We start from the raw sequence: 17,220 nt of genomic DNA, 5'->3' as shown, positions 1-17,220 counted from the left end.
AACCATTGTAATTTGGTTGTGCACCTTGACCCAAAGGACAGGTGGTTTGGGCTTGTTTTAAGCACACAGCACATCAGATGAAGCAGAGATTGGGGAGCTCCCATTAATAGATCTATAGTTTACGCCTTGAAAAGGCTGGGTTTTGTTGCCTTGTGCTTGTGGACTCCAACAGAGCGCCTGCTGATTGATTGGAATTGGGCCTGCTGTGTACAGAAAAATTATTGCTGCTGTTATGCCCATAGAGCTGGACAATTGGATTTGGAAACCCTTGATCTCTTCCTCTACCTCTTCTGTGTCTTGATCCTCTGGCTAGATTGGACACTGTTAATTCTCCTCTTTCATGAGAATGTGGTACCTGTCTTTCAACCGCAGACTGGTTTTCCATCATAGCCCTTGATTGGTGACCATGAGCCTATTCCAAATTGAAATCTTTGATACAATGCTTGAAGAGTTGATAGTTGTTGGCTTGAAGCAAAAGGCTTAGCAAGTATTATATTGGAACATTAGGGGGTTTCAAGTTTGATTTTATTTTGCGTAATTTTTATTCAGACAAGTTGTTTGTAATCTTTTTTTGTAAAACAATGTATTTCTAATTTGGGACACCTAAAAAGGTGTCCTGCTGTAAAACATTTACACATATTTTACAACAACAGGAAAGTTGTTGTAGTGTAAAAATACATAACAAAATCCAACTTGAAACCCCCTAATAATGAATGTAATTCAATCAAAATTGTCAAAAGTACAGCTATTCGAGTATATTAGGGGGTTTCAAGTTGGTTTGTTTTTTGAGTATTTTTTTAAAAGTTGGGCAAGGTTTTTCGTAAAAAAGATATGCGTAAAACCAATGTATTTTTTTGAAAAAATTATATATATTTTACAACAACGGGTAAGTTTTTGTATATTGGGAACCATCAAGAGCCACTTAATTGAATAATTTTTCAAAAAAGATTGCCAAAGTCACAAATATCACTCAATTCAAAAATCAAGATATTTTTGAGGTCCTCTTGTTCAGGGCTATTCAAAAATATCCTCAGACAACCAATTTTTGAAGTTCTTGTTTTTTTTTATTTCTGATGGTCAAGAGTGCATCAGAGGAAAATCAGATTGTCTGTTGTAATTACAAACTACCCGGTCCGGGGCTTCTTGTGTCTTGATGATTCCCACTATCACGTAAAAATATGTAAAAAAAGTCAACTTGAAACCCCCTATTGTGTCATATTGGCATGTTTTGTGCCTTTCCCCCCCAGAATTTAGCTGCTGTGCAGCGCAGCTTGGCTGTATTTGCCCTGCATTATTGGATCCATGGACATCATGTACTGTCACTAAGGCTTGGGCCTGGCCCAGCCCGGCCTTCAGAATCCAGGCTGACTTTAAAGGGATCTGATCAGATCAAAAACAACACGGTAATCAATCAAATGTTCTAGGAGGAGTTAATGGGATCCGGAGAGAAATTTGTGATGAGTTTGTGTTGTATGAGAAAGTTTAATAATGAATAAGGAAAAGAAAACTTTCTCAGATCAGGAATTGATAAGTAAGATTCAGCAATACATTCTGTGGTTAGGTTAATCTAGACAAAAAGGTTGTGAGTAAAATAATGGAACAAATCACATAGTGTTTATCTAATTGCTTATTAAGCGCACAAGACATAAGAGAATAGAAACATAACATGAAGAGATAATTTGAATTGTGTTGTTGGTGATTTGGTTCCAACAGACTTGGCCCCATTTTTTCTGGTGGCCAACCCAACCCGGCCCAAACATACAGCTGTTTCAACAAAGATCAATTTTATTGAAAATCTTGCCAATGTGCAAAAGGCAGGTTTTGTCCCTTACTTGATTTTGTCTCTCCGCTAATTGGAAGAATACAGAAAAGATTAAACCTGTAATCAAGTTTTGTCTCTGGTTTTACCCGCTGCAGAGACAACTTTCTCCAAAAAAAGTTGTCAACCTTTCTTGAAACAGCTATACAACCAAATTCCTGTGCGTCACAGCAACAAGGAAATTGGTGATTTCAGGTACATTACATATATTGGCCATTGTAGCCATTGAAAGGCCTTTGTTTTGCTTTTTGGGTCCCTTTCACACCTTTCTGAGCCTCTCAGATTATCATTCATCACCACTAATCCCTCAAAACCCTTCATTTCAGCCCTTCTGGCTGACCCAAGAGCAAATCTTTGAGGCCAGTAAAACTCAAGACCGGGACCGGCCCGGGCCCGCTTGGTTAGTCCTGGTGCCAGGTCCAAGCCTTAACCGTCACCCGTGTTTGTTTGTCCGTGTTTGTCCAGGCATCCATGGAGCCTTACCTTGGAGTCCACCGCTTTAGAGCCACCATAGCTTGTCGGCCACCGTAATTTGTCCTATCCCTTGTTGATTTATTCAAATTATACGCATGTACAGTGGAATTTCAAACACTAGATATCAAAATCAAAAAGTCTCTGAAAGCATCAAGATTTCTCATAGCAGATCATTCAGGTAGAAGAACTTGAGGCATCTGGGTGGATGATTGCTTGAAGGGTCTGCGCACACAATAAGGTCTCTCTGAAAGTATCGAGATTTCACATAGCAGACTTAAAGGGTCTGCGCACACGGCACACTAGGTCTCATGGTCTCATGGTTTTACAATTCCGACGCCTGCGTGACAAAAAGGGGCACGTAGCAGTGCTGCACAAGCCTTTGAGTAATCTGCTCTGGTGATGATTTTCACGAATAAGCCCCAAAGGGTCTACATCATGAGAAGTGAAAGTGCAAAGCTCAAAGGTCTTGTAGCGATTGAAAGCTCATTTGGGTCCATAGTCATTTCAAATGTGCATTGAATTTGTTAATACTTGGTTGCTGAGCAGCAAGCGGGCTGCTTGAGAAAACGGTCATGAGGTGTTGAGATGGACGATAAAATGGACCTCTCTCTTTGTCTTTTGTCTTTCTTTTCCATCAAACTATAGGCTGTCTCATACAATTTACTCTTCCATTTTTCCTCATGTATCATAGTAGTAAATATATCCCCAATCAATCTATCCCTGAAAGGATCCCCACACCATCACATTTGACACCACATCTTTTTTAGAATGCTTTTGACAATGATTTTTGTGCTTCATCTCTTGTTGTTGTGCTTTGCAGGAAGCAAGGCATTTGACATCACGTCACCTACCGAAACTACAAACTGGGAGTTGAGTTATTTCACATCTTACCTGAGAATTTTGCCACAAATTAATTCAATTTCATTTAGTATATCTGCTCCAATTGAGATCGAATGGTCTGCCGCTTCAACCGACCCGGAAAAATTCAATCTTCAAATCACAAACCGGGATCCAAAGTGAGTTCACCTGGCTCCTCACATGCGTATACCAAATTGATTTGGTCTGTATGCGGGTGTGGTTTTCCTCAAAAGTTCTTATCCTGAAGGCATCACGGAAGTTGTAAAGCAAGATCTAAGTTCTAGCAATGGGAAGGTAAAGCTGGACTTATCGGGCGACGATCATCTTAAATCTGGAACAGGTTATACCATCAATTTCATCAAAAGCCAAGTTGAGTCATTTCTTTCTTCTTCAGCCGTTTCATCCCGCAAACTCACATTATTGAACATTCTACAAGTCCGATGAGATCTTGGCACAGTCACACCCTTTCAGTCTCACTAATGATCAATACAACTCGAAGGGTGTTGTAGTACTTATAGCACAACAAGGGCTATACAGTGCTTTGAAAGAGGATAATCTGAAGATATAATAGATCTAAAGAAGGTGTCTGAGACTGCTCTTTCTGAGAATCTTTAACAAACTGGACTTTGTTGTTAAAGTCTCCTGATAACAGAGAAATATAACCAGGTCTTTGATAATAAGAGAAAAGTATCTTGATAAAAAGCACCAGAGAAATAAGCTCAACACATTTAAAGTGTTATTCCAGTCGAGTCAAAATGTTGAAAAATAAGCTCAATATCTTTTTGATATTATTCCAGAATGACAGTGTCATATAAAGCACATAAAACAAATTTCTCTTCTGATGAAGGGCTGATTTGAGTGACCTAGTACTGCTCTAATAAGTTTATAATGATAAAAATGATTAATGCTATGTAAGAGATGAAGAAGAAAGGAAACATAATTTCGCACAAAAGACACAAGTTTATGAACACATCAATACAAATTGTTAAAGTGGTAAACAGCTCTTAAAAAATCCTCTTTACCATCTAAAAAACCAAAAGATGACTAAAATGCTGGTAAACAGCTTTGATCCAATGATTCAACCACTCTCTACATTCCTAAATTTCGCCATAAGTAGCTCATCAACCCATTATGATCATTACTATGATTTAATGTGATCTTCTATTCATCATCTGATAAGATTTATTACTAATTTGACCAGTAAAACATGACTAATCTCTATTCTTATGATCAAATGCTGTGTATATGCTGTGTATATGCTGTGTTCTGAATGTTCTAGAATGAATATTGATTTGATCTTATGATGATTCAGCATTTCAATGATGTAATTGCTTGTTATTAATGATTTGTGATCTTGTTGATGTGTAATCAAATCCTTTGATTCCTTATAACTTTTGTCATACACCTCTGTTACTAATGATTTAAAGATTGTACATTATGAATTTGATGATTCTGCGTCGAATGAGCTATTACTTATCATGTTCTGACGTCATTTGACACATGTAATCAGCTGAAAACCTTCATTTTCGACTATTTTCACCTATTTTCTTCACTTTTCACACCTTTTACTAAGCCTTTCTTGCCTTCTGTAACATTACACAGTAATCTCCAACCGTGAAAATCCCTAAAAACACCCTTGGCAACTTTATTCATTACTAATACTACTGTTACATATGTAAAACTACCTGTAAACCCTTGTTTACCAATTTCGACTTTTTCCCATTTCCTTAATAACTTCTATTTTCTCTTATCAACCACCAAGATTAAAGTTGTTGCTGACTAAAACAATGCTCCTCTTTCGTATTCCAACCCTACTAAACCCATAAACCTAATATTACTACCCTAAAAACCATTTCCAACCTGTATACCTCTATTTTCGAGTTTTTCTTATGTTTTTTTCTTTCTTTCTTTTTGTAATCTGTTTGTTAATAGTTTATACTTATCTTGATAAGTTTGTTTGAATGATAAAATGATGTAAATATTAAACTATATGTAATATAATTGATGTAATTCAAAATTCGATTTTTTTTGATTTTTTTGATTGGTCTCATATTTTGATTACCACAGCGTCTCAGATAGCTCTAATACCAAAAATGATAATAATCCAGACCCCAACAAAACAGTTGACTCACATTACTCTAGTCCCATGAATCATCCTCACACTCTAGTCCGGTTTTAAACTCCACTGATATTCACTCTGATGCAAAAGATTCAGCTCATAATTCTGGCAGAAAACTCCAACCTTCACAGGGTCCAAATTTTGCACTCACAACGTGTTAGCAGAGCATTTTCCGAGATTGTGTTGAGATTGTTGTATGTTTGGTGCCAGGCTGCACAAAGTGCAGCCTTGGAACACGCTCTTTACACCTGGCTGGAGTTGAGCCAAGTCAATCAACAAATACTCAGTATGAGTAATACCTATCTTGATACCAAACATGTACACCACAAGGACATGCTGATGTCCTAGGGACGTCAGGATTTTTTGCAGGGGAAGGGATATCCTGACGAAACTGATCCAAGGAGCCCGGGTCGGAATCAAAATTTGGGACATCCCACGGGCTTCCAAGGGTGTTCTTATTTAAACGTAGGCCCAGCCTGGCATCCTGAGTGTGTGCTGCGGACGTCCGCACGCACTGACATCCAGAGGACAGCCCAAACGGGGGTGCCGACGGAAGCATACGATCTCGGACAATCCCGACGTCCTTCCGCTCAAAAGCGTCTTCGTGGTGTATGATTCCTTTGCTAATGTGTCATGAGTATAAGATTTGGACCCTGTGCTTCATTTTCAATCTTGAAATTGTCATGGGTACTGATTGTGTCTCTTTTGATCAATGTGCTTGTCATATAACCACTCTTGTCATAAGCTTCTTGGTCCTTTCTCGAAAATATTTGTGTGTTTTGGTGTACATAGAGCATGTTTGTATATAAGAATTTTGTAAAGAAAGTCAGTGACGGGGTTGTAGATTTACTGTCGTTTTTTCAAAATAATAGCAGAAAGATTTACAATGTATAGTGAAGTGAAGTCCAGAAATCTAAGAGCACAGACGGGGATTGACTAGTATAGAGACAAGTAGAAAAATTGAGTGAGCTACTGGCTGAGTTGGGGCTACTTCAATTTTTGAAATCTTGAGAGGTCCCGAGCGTTTTTGCTCAGTAATGGGGGGCCCCCACTATTGAGAAAAACTGGGGGCACTAGGTTTGAGTTACTATTGACGGGAAAGACCATACCATAATTCAACTTTACATTGATCAAAAGGCAACAGATGCAGAGGTAGGTTATCCAACTCGAATTTGATGAGTTTCAAAACGTCAATCTAATGGGCGTCAAGAATTGAGAGGCCAAACAGCCAACTCCATGTAAACAGCTCACATTCCACATGCTTATTTGCACAAATTACGAACAATACTTTCTGTAGTCTATGATGCGGTTCAAACAGCTAATATCATAATCACGGCACTGTGAAATTGATGCCTTGCCTATGATTGAAGATGTTGGAATTGTCGGACAATCCAAAGTCTGCCTCCCACCGTAAGTGGATACTCCTAGTAAGCGCTCGGTGCGAATATGATATACTGCAGCCCTAGAAAATATCACATCGCCAAAGAAATGTTAAGAAAGTATGCAATTCAATATCCGCTGGTATCTCGAATTATGTTTGTCCCATCCGGAACAGGAAAACTACGGCAAGTAGGATGAAACCTCGGATAATTGCAAACTTTTCACACCCTACTATACACTCTAAAATGAAGATGCAGATCAATACATCCGGCAGTTGTAGATACTATGATAACTAGGTCTCAGGACTGAGGACGTATTCACGGGTGCTGCGCCCAAATTCGATCACTGAAATGATGAAGACATAATATCAGTATTAGTAGAGCTTCAGTGTTCAATGAGATCTGATGATAGTGTACTCACCGTCACCCGATCCCAGTCCGAAATATCTGGCTTGTGGAATCTTCTCGCCATTAACCAACGTCGCATTGGCTGACTCAAGGTCGATGATGAACGGTCTAGAATGATGAGCGAAGCCCTTATTGACTAGGATCAGGTTGCATCCGAGTTGTAAGCTTCACCCACTTTACTAAACTCTTTGTATCTCCAAACTCATTGCGGGTCTGCACTAGTCGGAATTGTAGAACGGCATGCTGTTTTGAGCTTGATGGGTGATCGATGGGTATGTCAACTACAAGTCGATCACGTCCGAACAGATACGCCGATTGGCGGTGTACATGTATGATGTAATACATCCAATTGCTTTTTCCCTTTGAAAACGTACAATCGCCAATTTTTACTCGGTTTACGAGCGTCTGGTGGTTCATGATACTTGAGAACTACACCGTTCACTGTTTTTGTCTCAGCCGCAAGTTTTCCTGAGGGTGCAAAGTTTGGTGCTTCGGAGGGTTCAGGTTCAGGTTCTTCGTCTCCTAACGCTGCTCGCAGTGCTGATAAAGAAACGGATTGAGCTGGCGGACTTTGAGAGCGAGGTCGTGAGCGAAGATGGCGTGGCGGAGAGGATCGATGAGGTTTAAGCTCTCGTGGTCGATCTACGCAACCCGGACCATCTCGCCTTTCAGGGGAGCGGCTACGACGATCACCTTTGGATGATCGATGGCGCGCCGGTGCTAAAGATCGTCTTGAAGTACGTCTGTCTGAGTCACGTTCTTCTCTTTCATGATCTTGATACTCTTGCCTTGATCCTGTTCTACCACTTCTAGAGTATCCGTGTTCTTCGGCACCACGACGAGAGGAAGGCGCTCGTTCGTCCAAACTTAATGAAGTCCCTCGCCGATACAGCCACGACTTTGCTTCATAGCTTGAGAATTAACCACGCTATCACAAATATGAGAGTATGGGATGCTATGTACGGTCAAGGCGCATCTTTTTCATTCTTGAGCTGATGGGAGTTGAAAATGTAACCAAAAAGTTTTACATATTAGGACCGAGCAAAATCATGCCAAGATGATATCTTGGGTCCTGGGATCTCCAACTGAGATCAGAATTCGAATTCGGACAAGGCACATTACTTTCACAGGTGAATCACCAGTTTGAAGCATAACACATGACTTTTCACAATATGAGTCGTATATGTCACTTGTTTACTCAACGCTTCCAATTCCAAACACCTGTGACCAAACCTTTTGTCTGATCAAACAGCCAGCACTTTCATAATTCACGATAAGAAATTGATATTTCAATGGTCTCGATGGTTTCCCTTCTACACAATGACCGAAAAATAAATAACATTCGCAGTTTCCTTCCCACTTCGTACCCATACCAGCTTGCATTCTGAAGGCGCATTCTGAAGTTGGAGGATTCCTCATGATGAGTGGAGACATGCTTTATATGAGTCATGCACAGACACCATATTATCAATGATTTCATTTTGGGTGACTTATAAAAGCTTGATATCTTTCGAGGTCAAGTTGACAGCGATGAATGTGAAGTTGGTCGGCTGCTTGCCTACCAGCACGGGTCGATCACTCACTAGTCATTTCGGTCGCAATTTAAACATTTTCTTCATCCGCTTCCGATTCGACTCTAAATTGTGCTCACCAACCATCCTCGGTACGTATGAAGCCAGGTAACTCTGGAAGCCGAAGCAGAAGCTAAATTAAATGTTACTGGATTGCAGTGAAGGGGGTATATTTCCCCGAAGTTACTCGTGGTCAGTCAGACAATCACACTACCGTCATAGTGAGCGAAATGAGCCGTCTTGGCCTTTGTAGTCGATGTTGGGATTGGTTACGGAGGTGGATGCATCGAGAAAGTTAAAACAACATGTCTCAACGAACATCGCCTGCACAAACGTATATAGGCACGTTGATTAACTCTGAACTCAGATGAATAGACAAGTGCGTGCGACTCAAGGATTAATTTTTCACCCTTGCCAAGTTCTCGATTTGCAATGAGGCTGCGAAGATTTTTGAGCTTTTGGCCTCGCTGTATATTTTTTCTACCCTCAAACTCAGGCCATGAGAATTCGATATCATTCGGACAATCTTCTACACCTTCTAGACGATCAGTTCAGCCATCATCCACCACAATTCTGGAAAGTCGGGGAGATCCATCTAGTGAACATGGAGATTCGGAATCACCACTGGTCAATTTTCAAGTGCAGCAGGTACAGAGGGTTTTGCCTACTTTCGTGAAGATGATACCGGAGAGGTCCCACTTGATAGTGTGGAATGTGCTTTCGCCTAACGTCATATTTTCCTTTCATAGCCACCTGTGGTACCCACCGGCGGAAAGTCTTGCGAGGTGACCCTTTTAGAATATGTGAGATGAAACAAATCTTTCACCCTCTAAGTCCATGAGAGAAAAAAGCTATCTTACATTTCTGGACTTCACATCTCTCTTCCTCAAGACATTTGGAAACAGTTATGGTACGCCAGTGAAGACAAAGTACTCACCACCTACGAATTGTGGAACTCCTGGCAGTTGGGCATCAGTGATTCTGAATTTGACGACCAGTGGGTTCACAGGAGATCTCACTACATTCTAGATGGGATATGCGCTCGTTTTCCAAACCGTCATGCTGCTTTCAACTGATCAGCTCGTTATTCTGGTATTTTTGGAAACTGTCACATTTTTCTTCTCATGTAGCTTCTCGAGGAAACCAATATGATCGCCTGAGCGTTAGTAAAGCTCTATTCTTTCAGACTTCATCGTATCCGCATTCATTGATTCGCATTATCTTACTTTACAGAGCATTTTCCTCAACCAGGTAGAGAGTCAGTATCATTGATCGGCATCGTGTTACTGCAGGCTGGCAATCTTGACAAGAGCTGACTTTCTGAGTTCATTCTGGCGATAAGTTATGCGCAGTTCCACTGCAGAGCCAAATCAAGGAGGTATCATATGGACCGTGTAAGATTAGTCCTTGAATATGATCATTTCTGTTAGATTGCACCTAGGATTAATTGATTTATGCACTCTTGATACACAGGCTGAAAGATATCACTAAATACATGCCACTTCTTGCTTCTGAAGCTGATTTGGTTATGGAGCTTTCCAACATTATCGACTTGTCAATCGGTATCGATGGATCGTTCGTAGTGACTCTTTCCGCTACATATTACCGACCTACGGAAGATTTTCCAGCGCCCGAGTCTGCGAATTTGATCCTTCCGATCTCGAAACCTGGTGGAGAGAGGTTCACTGAAAATCCAGCAGTCTCGGCTATCAAGATTCCAGATGTACTTCTGTTTCACTGTGATGATTTGTTTATGAATTTCAACTGACATGTAAATTCTCTTTTTACAAACTCTTTACATTATCCTTGCGCGACGAATTTCATGACTATAGAGTACGGTATCTGCATTTGTTGAGATCTATGCTAGCGGTTCGGGAAAAGAAGAGGTAACACGAACATTCTACATATAAGAAGCCATTTATGCACATATTCATGGTAAAATTGATCCCCGACACTTCTCCTCTGACGAAAAACGTGTCCTACTTGAAAGTTTTGGGTAATCTCGAGTTGTATTCTTACATATAATCGCTTTCAGAATGTTGATATACGTGTGATGATTCCCAGTACACAAATGCACTAGACGAAGCAGTCTCAGCCATAGCATCGAATTCCACCAATGTCAATAGTCTGAACGCCAAGGGACCGTATCGAGAATTGCAACTGTGGATGTAAGTCTTTCAACTGTTTCCATGATGGGGGATCAGTGACACTCATGACGTTTACTTTTCTGTCAATTATCACACAGTGACGATAGGCTGGCGGGTGTCGCAAATCCGTATCCGGTACTTTTTACTGGTGGAATTATATTGACATGGTGGAGGTGAGGGGACTCTAATGAAGCGCACTCATCATATTTTGACTTGAAATTGACTGTTCACCGTGATTCAGACCGATAGCCGCTTATGGCGCATTTGACCAGCCGACTTATATGATAGATATCACACCATTCATTCCAACACTGACGGACGGAAAAGACCATACATTCACCCTATCCGTAGCAGGCCAAGGCGCTAACCACTCGATAAATGAGTCTTTCCAGCTCAGTGGAAACATTGCGATCATCAAAGACCCATCTGGGAAACGTACTACTGGGAATATTGAAAGTTACAAAAATGAACCGAGGATCTCAATAGGTGGAGAGATGTGTAAAGAAGGCGTACGTACGGTAGTAGAAGCAAGAAGAAAACTGTCGATTTCTAGTACCTTGGTCACCGGATCTGGCAAGAAAAAAGTCACTTTCAGTCAAACTTTGTCATTCAAAAACACCCAGTTGTGGGGCCCGAATGGGAGTGGTCAGGTGCGCATCGGGTTACTAAGTTTTACCTTGAATAATTATCCTGAAATCACTTTAAATTGTGTTCAACATCTGTACCGCGTGAGTAGCAAGTCAATCAGGCTTCTGCTGGATCTTCCAAGTCGACTGTCAATTTTAGAACAAGCTTTCGTGATATATTTAGCTACCCTCTAGCTCTTTCACTTGAGACCAAAAAGGACGGATCATTTGGGATTCTTAGTCAAGGCTATAGCCGTACCATAAAGCCGCCAAAGTTTAGTGGGTTTTCCACTCAGATCGATACCAGCCAGATATCGAATGGCAACCTACAGTTCGACGCTTCAGGAACAGTTAGTGGTGGATTTGGTCAAACAGAGCAAAATTTTACATACGCAGACGCTAAAGGATCAACATATACACGGGAGGTAGGTATAGCCAATGTGACCGTTCTTCTTCGTGATGAACAGTCTGGAACATTGGCTCCTCGTACAATACGTAATACACAGTCAGTGAGGTATGCAAATCAAGGAGATGGGCACAGATTCAAGGCCATAGACTTAGCAAATGAACTCGAATCAGAACAGGTGATGCCTGTGGATCACTTTTCGGGACAATCAATCAGATTACCATCGTTCATTCAACTTTCATCATTTAACAATGTGAATTTCAGATAAGTTTAGGACACAACGAGTCCCAATGTAAAAATGGACACAACTTCATGTAGAGCTAATAATCTTTTCAAGTGTATTCCTCTCGTTTGCCTTTCTTTGAACCTTCGTATCATTTGAAGTTTTAACCAATTAGTTCTTGTTTTTCTCTCGACTGTACATTTAGGCTCTTTCAAAATCAAGCAGGGTTTTCGGACTTTTCATCTTGTAGAATATCGTGTAGACGGACCTGGATCTTTCTCTCCTAAAGTGAAGATTTTTAATGAAATTGTGCAAATATGAGGGTTTCAAGGAGAAATTATATTGGCTACTTGTAAACTCTAGTTGATTGTTGAGTCCATGATAAGCACAGGGGGGAAGGAAATAGAGAATCAGAGAGAAAAACTCCGCTTAAACAATCCTGTTCAACATTTCTGCTGCTAGTGTCAGCACTCGTCAGAATAGTATCTTTTCTGTTTTCTGATTCCAAGACCTCATTTTGGACCTTTCACAAAAACTATGAAAAAGTATTGTAGATAATTTTGTTATGCTTGATTCTGGTCAAGAGCTTTTTCAGATTGTTTTATGTTAAGAATTTTCGTTTTGCAGGGATTTCCCATTGGGTTTTTCATCCACCAGAGAATCAATGAATCAATCATGTGTTCCAAGTCTGATACCTTCTCTCACAGGAAGTTTTAAATTCCAGTGATGTGTTTCACACGAGCCAGCGTCACAATCTGGACAATGTTCCAGTGAAAGGGTATTCACTATGTAATTGTTCGAAATGCTGTTGTTCCCAAGTCTGATAAGATTGAAAGAGAAAGTGAGGTGATGGGACTCGGAGAATTCTCTTGAGACTTGAGTCTTGATGATTTCTCCAAGGTTCGATTGTTTTGCTTCGGCGCTGCGGATTCGTCATTGTGATCGAAACTTTCACAGTCCAATACAGATGTAACAGGTTATTGACATGCCATGGTTTTTGTCGAGCCGCGTATTACATACAGAGCAAACGTCATCATTCTTCAATTTAACAACAAACCATTCTCAACGGTCAACAGCAACAACACTTTATCAATCAAGAAATATCAAGATAATAGACTATCATCCAACATCTTCGTCCTTAAACCTTCAATCTACACTACATGTCTTCCGAAGAAGATCAGCGGCGTAATGTTGCCTTAGAGGCATATCGCAAGGTTCGTCATCATTCCCATCTCAGGTCTCAAGTCCTTCGGATTAACTTTCTGATTTGGTTCTATCTCTTTATCAAAAACAGAAATTGAAAGATCACGAGACAAGCGCTGAAACTCTCAAGCGTCTTCGTTTCTCGCTTCGTTCATTGGAGAAAGACTACGATCGATCAGAGGAAGATATCAAAGCATTACAATCTGTGGGTCAAATCATTGGAGAGGTACTGAAAGCTTTAGACGAGGAAAGATGTGAGGATTTTATGTTTCATACGGATTGGTCTCCCCTCAAACTCACATTGTTTTATCTCAACTATCAGTCATTGTCAAGGCTTCAAGTGGTCCGAGATATGTAGTGGGATGCAGAGCCGCTGTACCAAAGGACAAACTGAAGAACGGAGTACGAGTATCACTGGATATGACTACATTGACCATCATGCGAATCTTACCCCGTGAAGTGGACCCAATGGTCTACAACATGTCAACAGAAGATCCCGGTACGGCTTCATTTGCCGGGATCGGTGGACTATCAGATCAGATTCGAGAGCTCCGAGAAGTGATCGAATTACCCTTGATGAACCCTGAACTCTTTCTCAGGGTTGGAATCAAACCACCTAAAGGTGTACTGTTATACGGTCCCCCTGGAACCGGAAAGACTCTCTTGGCTAAAGCTGTCGCAAATACTCTTTCAACAAATTTCCTAAAGGTCGTCAGTTCAGCTATTGTCGATAAGTATATTGGTGAATCAGCCAGGCTGATCCGTGAGGTGTGTCAAAACGTTTAGAAGCTATTCAAATCAAGTGCTGCAGATGACTGGAGATTATCTGATTACTTCATTACATCAAACTAGATGTTCGGCTATGCCAAGGAACACGAGCCTTGTATCATCTTTATGGATGAAATCGACGCCATTGGAGGAAGGAGATTCAGCGAAGGTACTAGTGCAGACAGGGAAATTCAGAGGACTTTGATGGAGGTTGGTCCTTGAGACCTTGCGTAGTCTCAACAATCACTAACTCTAATATCTTTATTAGTTACTGAATCAGATGGACGGGTTCGACTATTTAGGCAAGACTAAGATTATCATGTGAGTCATGATCAATTGGCGCAGATTTGCTGTATCTTTCATTTCATGTAGCCATATCTGATGATGAAATGTATAGGGCAACAAATCGACCGGACACCCTTGTGCGTCACGACCTAACTCACGTTGCAGGAATAGATGTAGTGACCATTTTTGATCGTTCCACAGGATCCTGCTTTGATGAGGCCCGGTAGACTGGATCGAAAGATAGAAATCCCTCTTCCTAACGAAGTTGCGAGGATGGAGATTTTGAAGATCCACGCATTGCCCATCCAGAAGCATGGTGAAATAGGTCAGTACAAATATTTTCTTATATTTGCTTTTCTTTCGAGTTTTCATAATGTCGTGTGGTTTTATGTAGACTACGAAGCTATTGTCAAATTGGCTGAAGGCTTCAACGGAGCCGATCTGAGGAACGTTTGCACAGAAGCAGGTATGTTTGCTATCAGGGACGATCGAGACTACATTGTGCAGGATGATTTGAATAAGGCTGTGAGGAAGATCCAGGAATCGAAAAAGCATGAGACCAGTTAAGTGCTTTTTCTTTGAGTATGATGACAGTTTCTCGTTGCTGATTTCATTGGTTTGTGTCAATATTGGACTTGATCTGATTTCTACTTCTCAATTGTTGTTTGCCTTCATTGTATTTTTTATTTTTGTATCCTCAGAGATGGAGTATGGTGATATTTGATAGGTTGATGTAAAGATTGTGACTAGCTGTAATACATGGCTCCTCTAGAGCGATGCGTATGATTGCCGACATGTGGGTCGCTTGGCTCCATGATATGCTGTGCCTACATCTCAACCGATGGAGGTGACGGCCTCCACCTTCATCGCCTCCAGACCGTGAACGCTGGGGGCAGCGGGCTCAGTCTTGGTGTTAGTGATGCAGTCAGATGCAGTCCCAATCTGTGGTCAAGAAGTCGAATTACATTGTGATCTGACTGGGGGCGATCGATTTATTCTTTCTGGACTGGCTCTTGGCCGGCTTTCAAATCTCGACCGGTTAAAGCCATCCAAACCATAGCCTCCACCCACTACCAGACCCTCCAGTGGCAGTGATGCTCGATGAGATATAAGGAGACTGGTCATGGGGAAACCTATGCCCCATCACAACCACTTACCATCTCATCAACAATATAAATTCACACATCAACATGCAAAGCTTCAATCTCGTCTCCGTAGCATTCTTGGCCGGTGAGTCCTTTCCAACCACTTGACAGTACTCTTCGGCTCATCCCCACTTACATTTTTCTTTCTTCTTTGCCAAAAGTTACCGCCAATGTCATGGGTACACCTACCCCACAACAAGGCATCACTACCGAACCTGTCTCAGCCGTCGCCCAGTGAGTAGACATCCACAGCACCCCAAACGAAAGTACCCCAGAGCTAAACCAATGACTCTTTCTATCTTATTTTCCACCAGATATCTTCCTGTCGACGGACTATTTAGCCTCTTAGATACAGTCGTGACTCATACCTCACCACCCGCACGCGAACTTACTCCTGCTGAAGTTGGTTTACCCAACCAACCTCATGCATGAAACTCTTACTCAATTGTTTACTCTCGTGAATATTTCATTCGACACTTGTTATCCTACAAATTTAACAACCTAAGAATCGAAACGCATCATTCTAGTTACAATTTCGTTTTTTTCCTGTTGTAAATTATGTTGTATTTAACTTGAGGGCTCGCGCCTTTGAACGGCGATTCAATTTCATTGCCTTTCAGACACATTTTTTTTTTACAAAAAAAACACACATTCGACGCTATCTATTTGCCCCAAGCTCGCCTGCACATCACAAATTCAAACTTCACCATCTACAATTGATCTTGCGAGACATCTTGAATTGATCACACGCGCTGAATGACATAATGAGCTTCCCGTATGCTCATCAAATTATGTGGCTCCACAGACAGACACGGCACTAGCTCCCTTCCATGCCCATGCGAACCTGCGGCCATCAGGGTTTGTTGAAGTTGTTAGCGGAAGGCATTGGTTTTGAAAACCACCTCTTCAGACATGCTTGCGCAAAAGCGTCGTTGCAAGGATGCCCCACATTTCAAAAAAAGTGATATGGCAATGTAACTTCGCACAAACCGTTCCAAGTTGTTTGTAATGACTTATCATATCGACGAAACAAAACCAGTCAAATCCAAAGAGATTGCTTGTTCATGTATAATTGAAAAAAAAAACAGAAAAACATAGACCCCAGGATTCAGATAAAACTGGCCCAAGTTTCTCACAGAAGGGGATTTTTGTATGGCCAGTGGGACGATGATTTTTTTCAATCCGTCTGATTTTCGCTCTGATTCTGTGGTGAAGTGTATCCTCATCGAGAATTTCTATCAGCCTTTCGCAGGGAAGAAAGACCAGTCCAGCCCAAGAACAGTTCTCATATCACAAGAAAACTTATGGCCCCATGATGCAACGATAAAAAAATAACATTAAGTTGTGCGGTGGAGTCCAGAATGTTTCAAGTCTGGGGCTGAAGCCGGGTCATTGAGACTGAATTCATAATCATAAATTGTGATCAATCATTCAAATTGCATTGTGATCTGACTGGGAAGGATCAAATCAATTTATGCTGGACCGGCTTTCCAAATCTCGACTGGTTCAAGTCGGCCTAACCATAGCCTCCATCCACAGATATGTACCGGGCCAACCAGAGCCTCCACTGATGCCTTGAACGATGAGATATAAAATGGGACTACTCTTGACCCATTATTTCCACATCAACACAACTTCACATTTTACTTGTTTATCTTCATTGCCAAATATCTCAACATCCCTTCAACTAAATACATTCTTAAGAACACTTTAACACCTTCATTATCAAATATGCAAAGCTTCATTTTCGTCTCTGTAGCATACTTGGCCGGTAAGCCCCTTCTAATCA

The 17,220-nt window shown here is 41.1% G+C and overlaps 4 protein-coding genes across 4 annotated transcripts; 3 read left to right on the top strand and 1 right to left on the bottom strand.

Annotated features, from left to right (window-relative positions):
• Positions 1-3,061: 3,061 nt before the first annotated feature.
• On the top strand, positions 3,062-3,719 carry MELLADRAFT_123335 (uncharacterized protein; the record flags this gene model as incomplete). The annotated part of the gene is made up of 4 exons (XM_007414785.1): positions 3,062-3,162; positions 3,223-3,309; positions 3,385-3,520; positions 3,588-3,719. The coding sequence occupies 4 exons, from the start codon at positions 3,062-3,064 to the stop codon at positions 3,717-3,719; spliced, it is 456 nt and encodes a 151-aa protein (XP_007414847.1).
• A 3,223-nt stretch (positions 3,720-6,942) lies between these two features.
• MELLADRAFT_91722 (uncharacterized protein) lies at positions 6,943-7,474 on the bottom strand (the record flags this gene model as incomplete). The annotated part of the gene is made up of 3 exons (XM_007414662.1): positions 6,943-6,995; positions 7,071-7,165; positions 7,233-7,474. 3 exons carry the CDS (start codon positions 7,472-7,474, stop codon positions 6,943-6,945), a joined length of 390 nt encoding a protein of 129 aa, XP_007414724.1.
• A 2,682-nt stretch (positions 7,475-10,156) lies between these two features.
• On the top strand, positions 10,157-12,125 carry MELLADRAFT_91721 (uncharacterized protein; the record flags this gene model as incomplete). The annotated part of the gene is made up of 8 exons (XM_007414786.1): positions 10,157-10,351; positions 10,461-10,514; positions 10,619-10,624; positions 10,693-10,796; positions 10,874-10,948; positions 11,017-11,425; positions 11,512-11,985; positions 12,072-12,125. 8 exons carry the CDS (start codon positions 10,157-10,159, stop codon positions 12,123-12,125), a joined length of 1,371 nt encoding a protein of 456 aa, XP_007414848.1.
• Positions 12,126-13,080: 955 nt separating this feature from the next.
• Positions 13,081-15,116, top strand: MELLADRAFT_75524 (ATP-dependent 26S proteasome regulatory subunit; the record flags this gene model as incomplete). The annotated part of the gene is made up of 9 exons (XM_007414787.1): positions 13,081-13,244; positions 13,325-13,487; positions 13,556-14,001; positions 14,086-14,211; positions 14,270-14,322; positions 14,399-14,423; positions 14,488-14,611; positions 14,681-14,848; positions 14,988-15,116. The coding sequence occupies 9 exons, from the start codon at positions 13,191-13,193 to the stop codon at positions 15,008-15,010; spliced, it is 1,182 nt and encodes a 393-aa protein (XP_007414849.1).
• Between the last annotated feature and the right edge of the window lie 2,104 nt (positions 15,117-17,220).

Source organism: Melampsora larici-populina (assembly GCF_000204055.1).
Source record: "Melampsora larici-populina 98AG31 unplaced genomic scaffold MELLAscaffold_45, whole genome shotgun sequence".
Taxonomy (NCBI): Eukaryota; Fungi; Basidiomycota; class Pucciniomycetes; order Pucciniales; family Melampsoraceae; genus Melampsora; species Melampsora laricis-populina.
The sequence above is the reverse complement of the archived record's forward strand: the minus strand, read 5'-3'. Positions and strand labels throughout refer to the sequence as shown.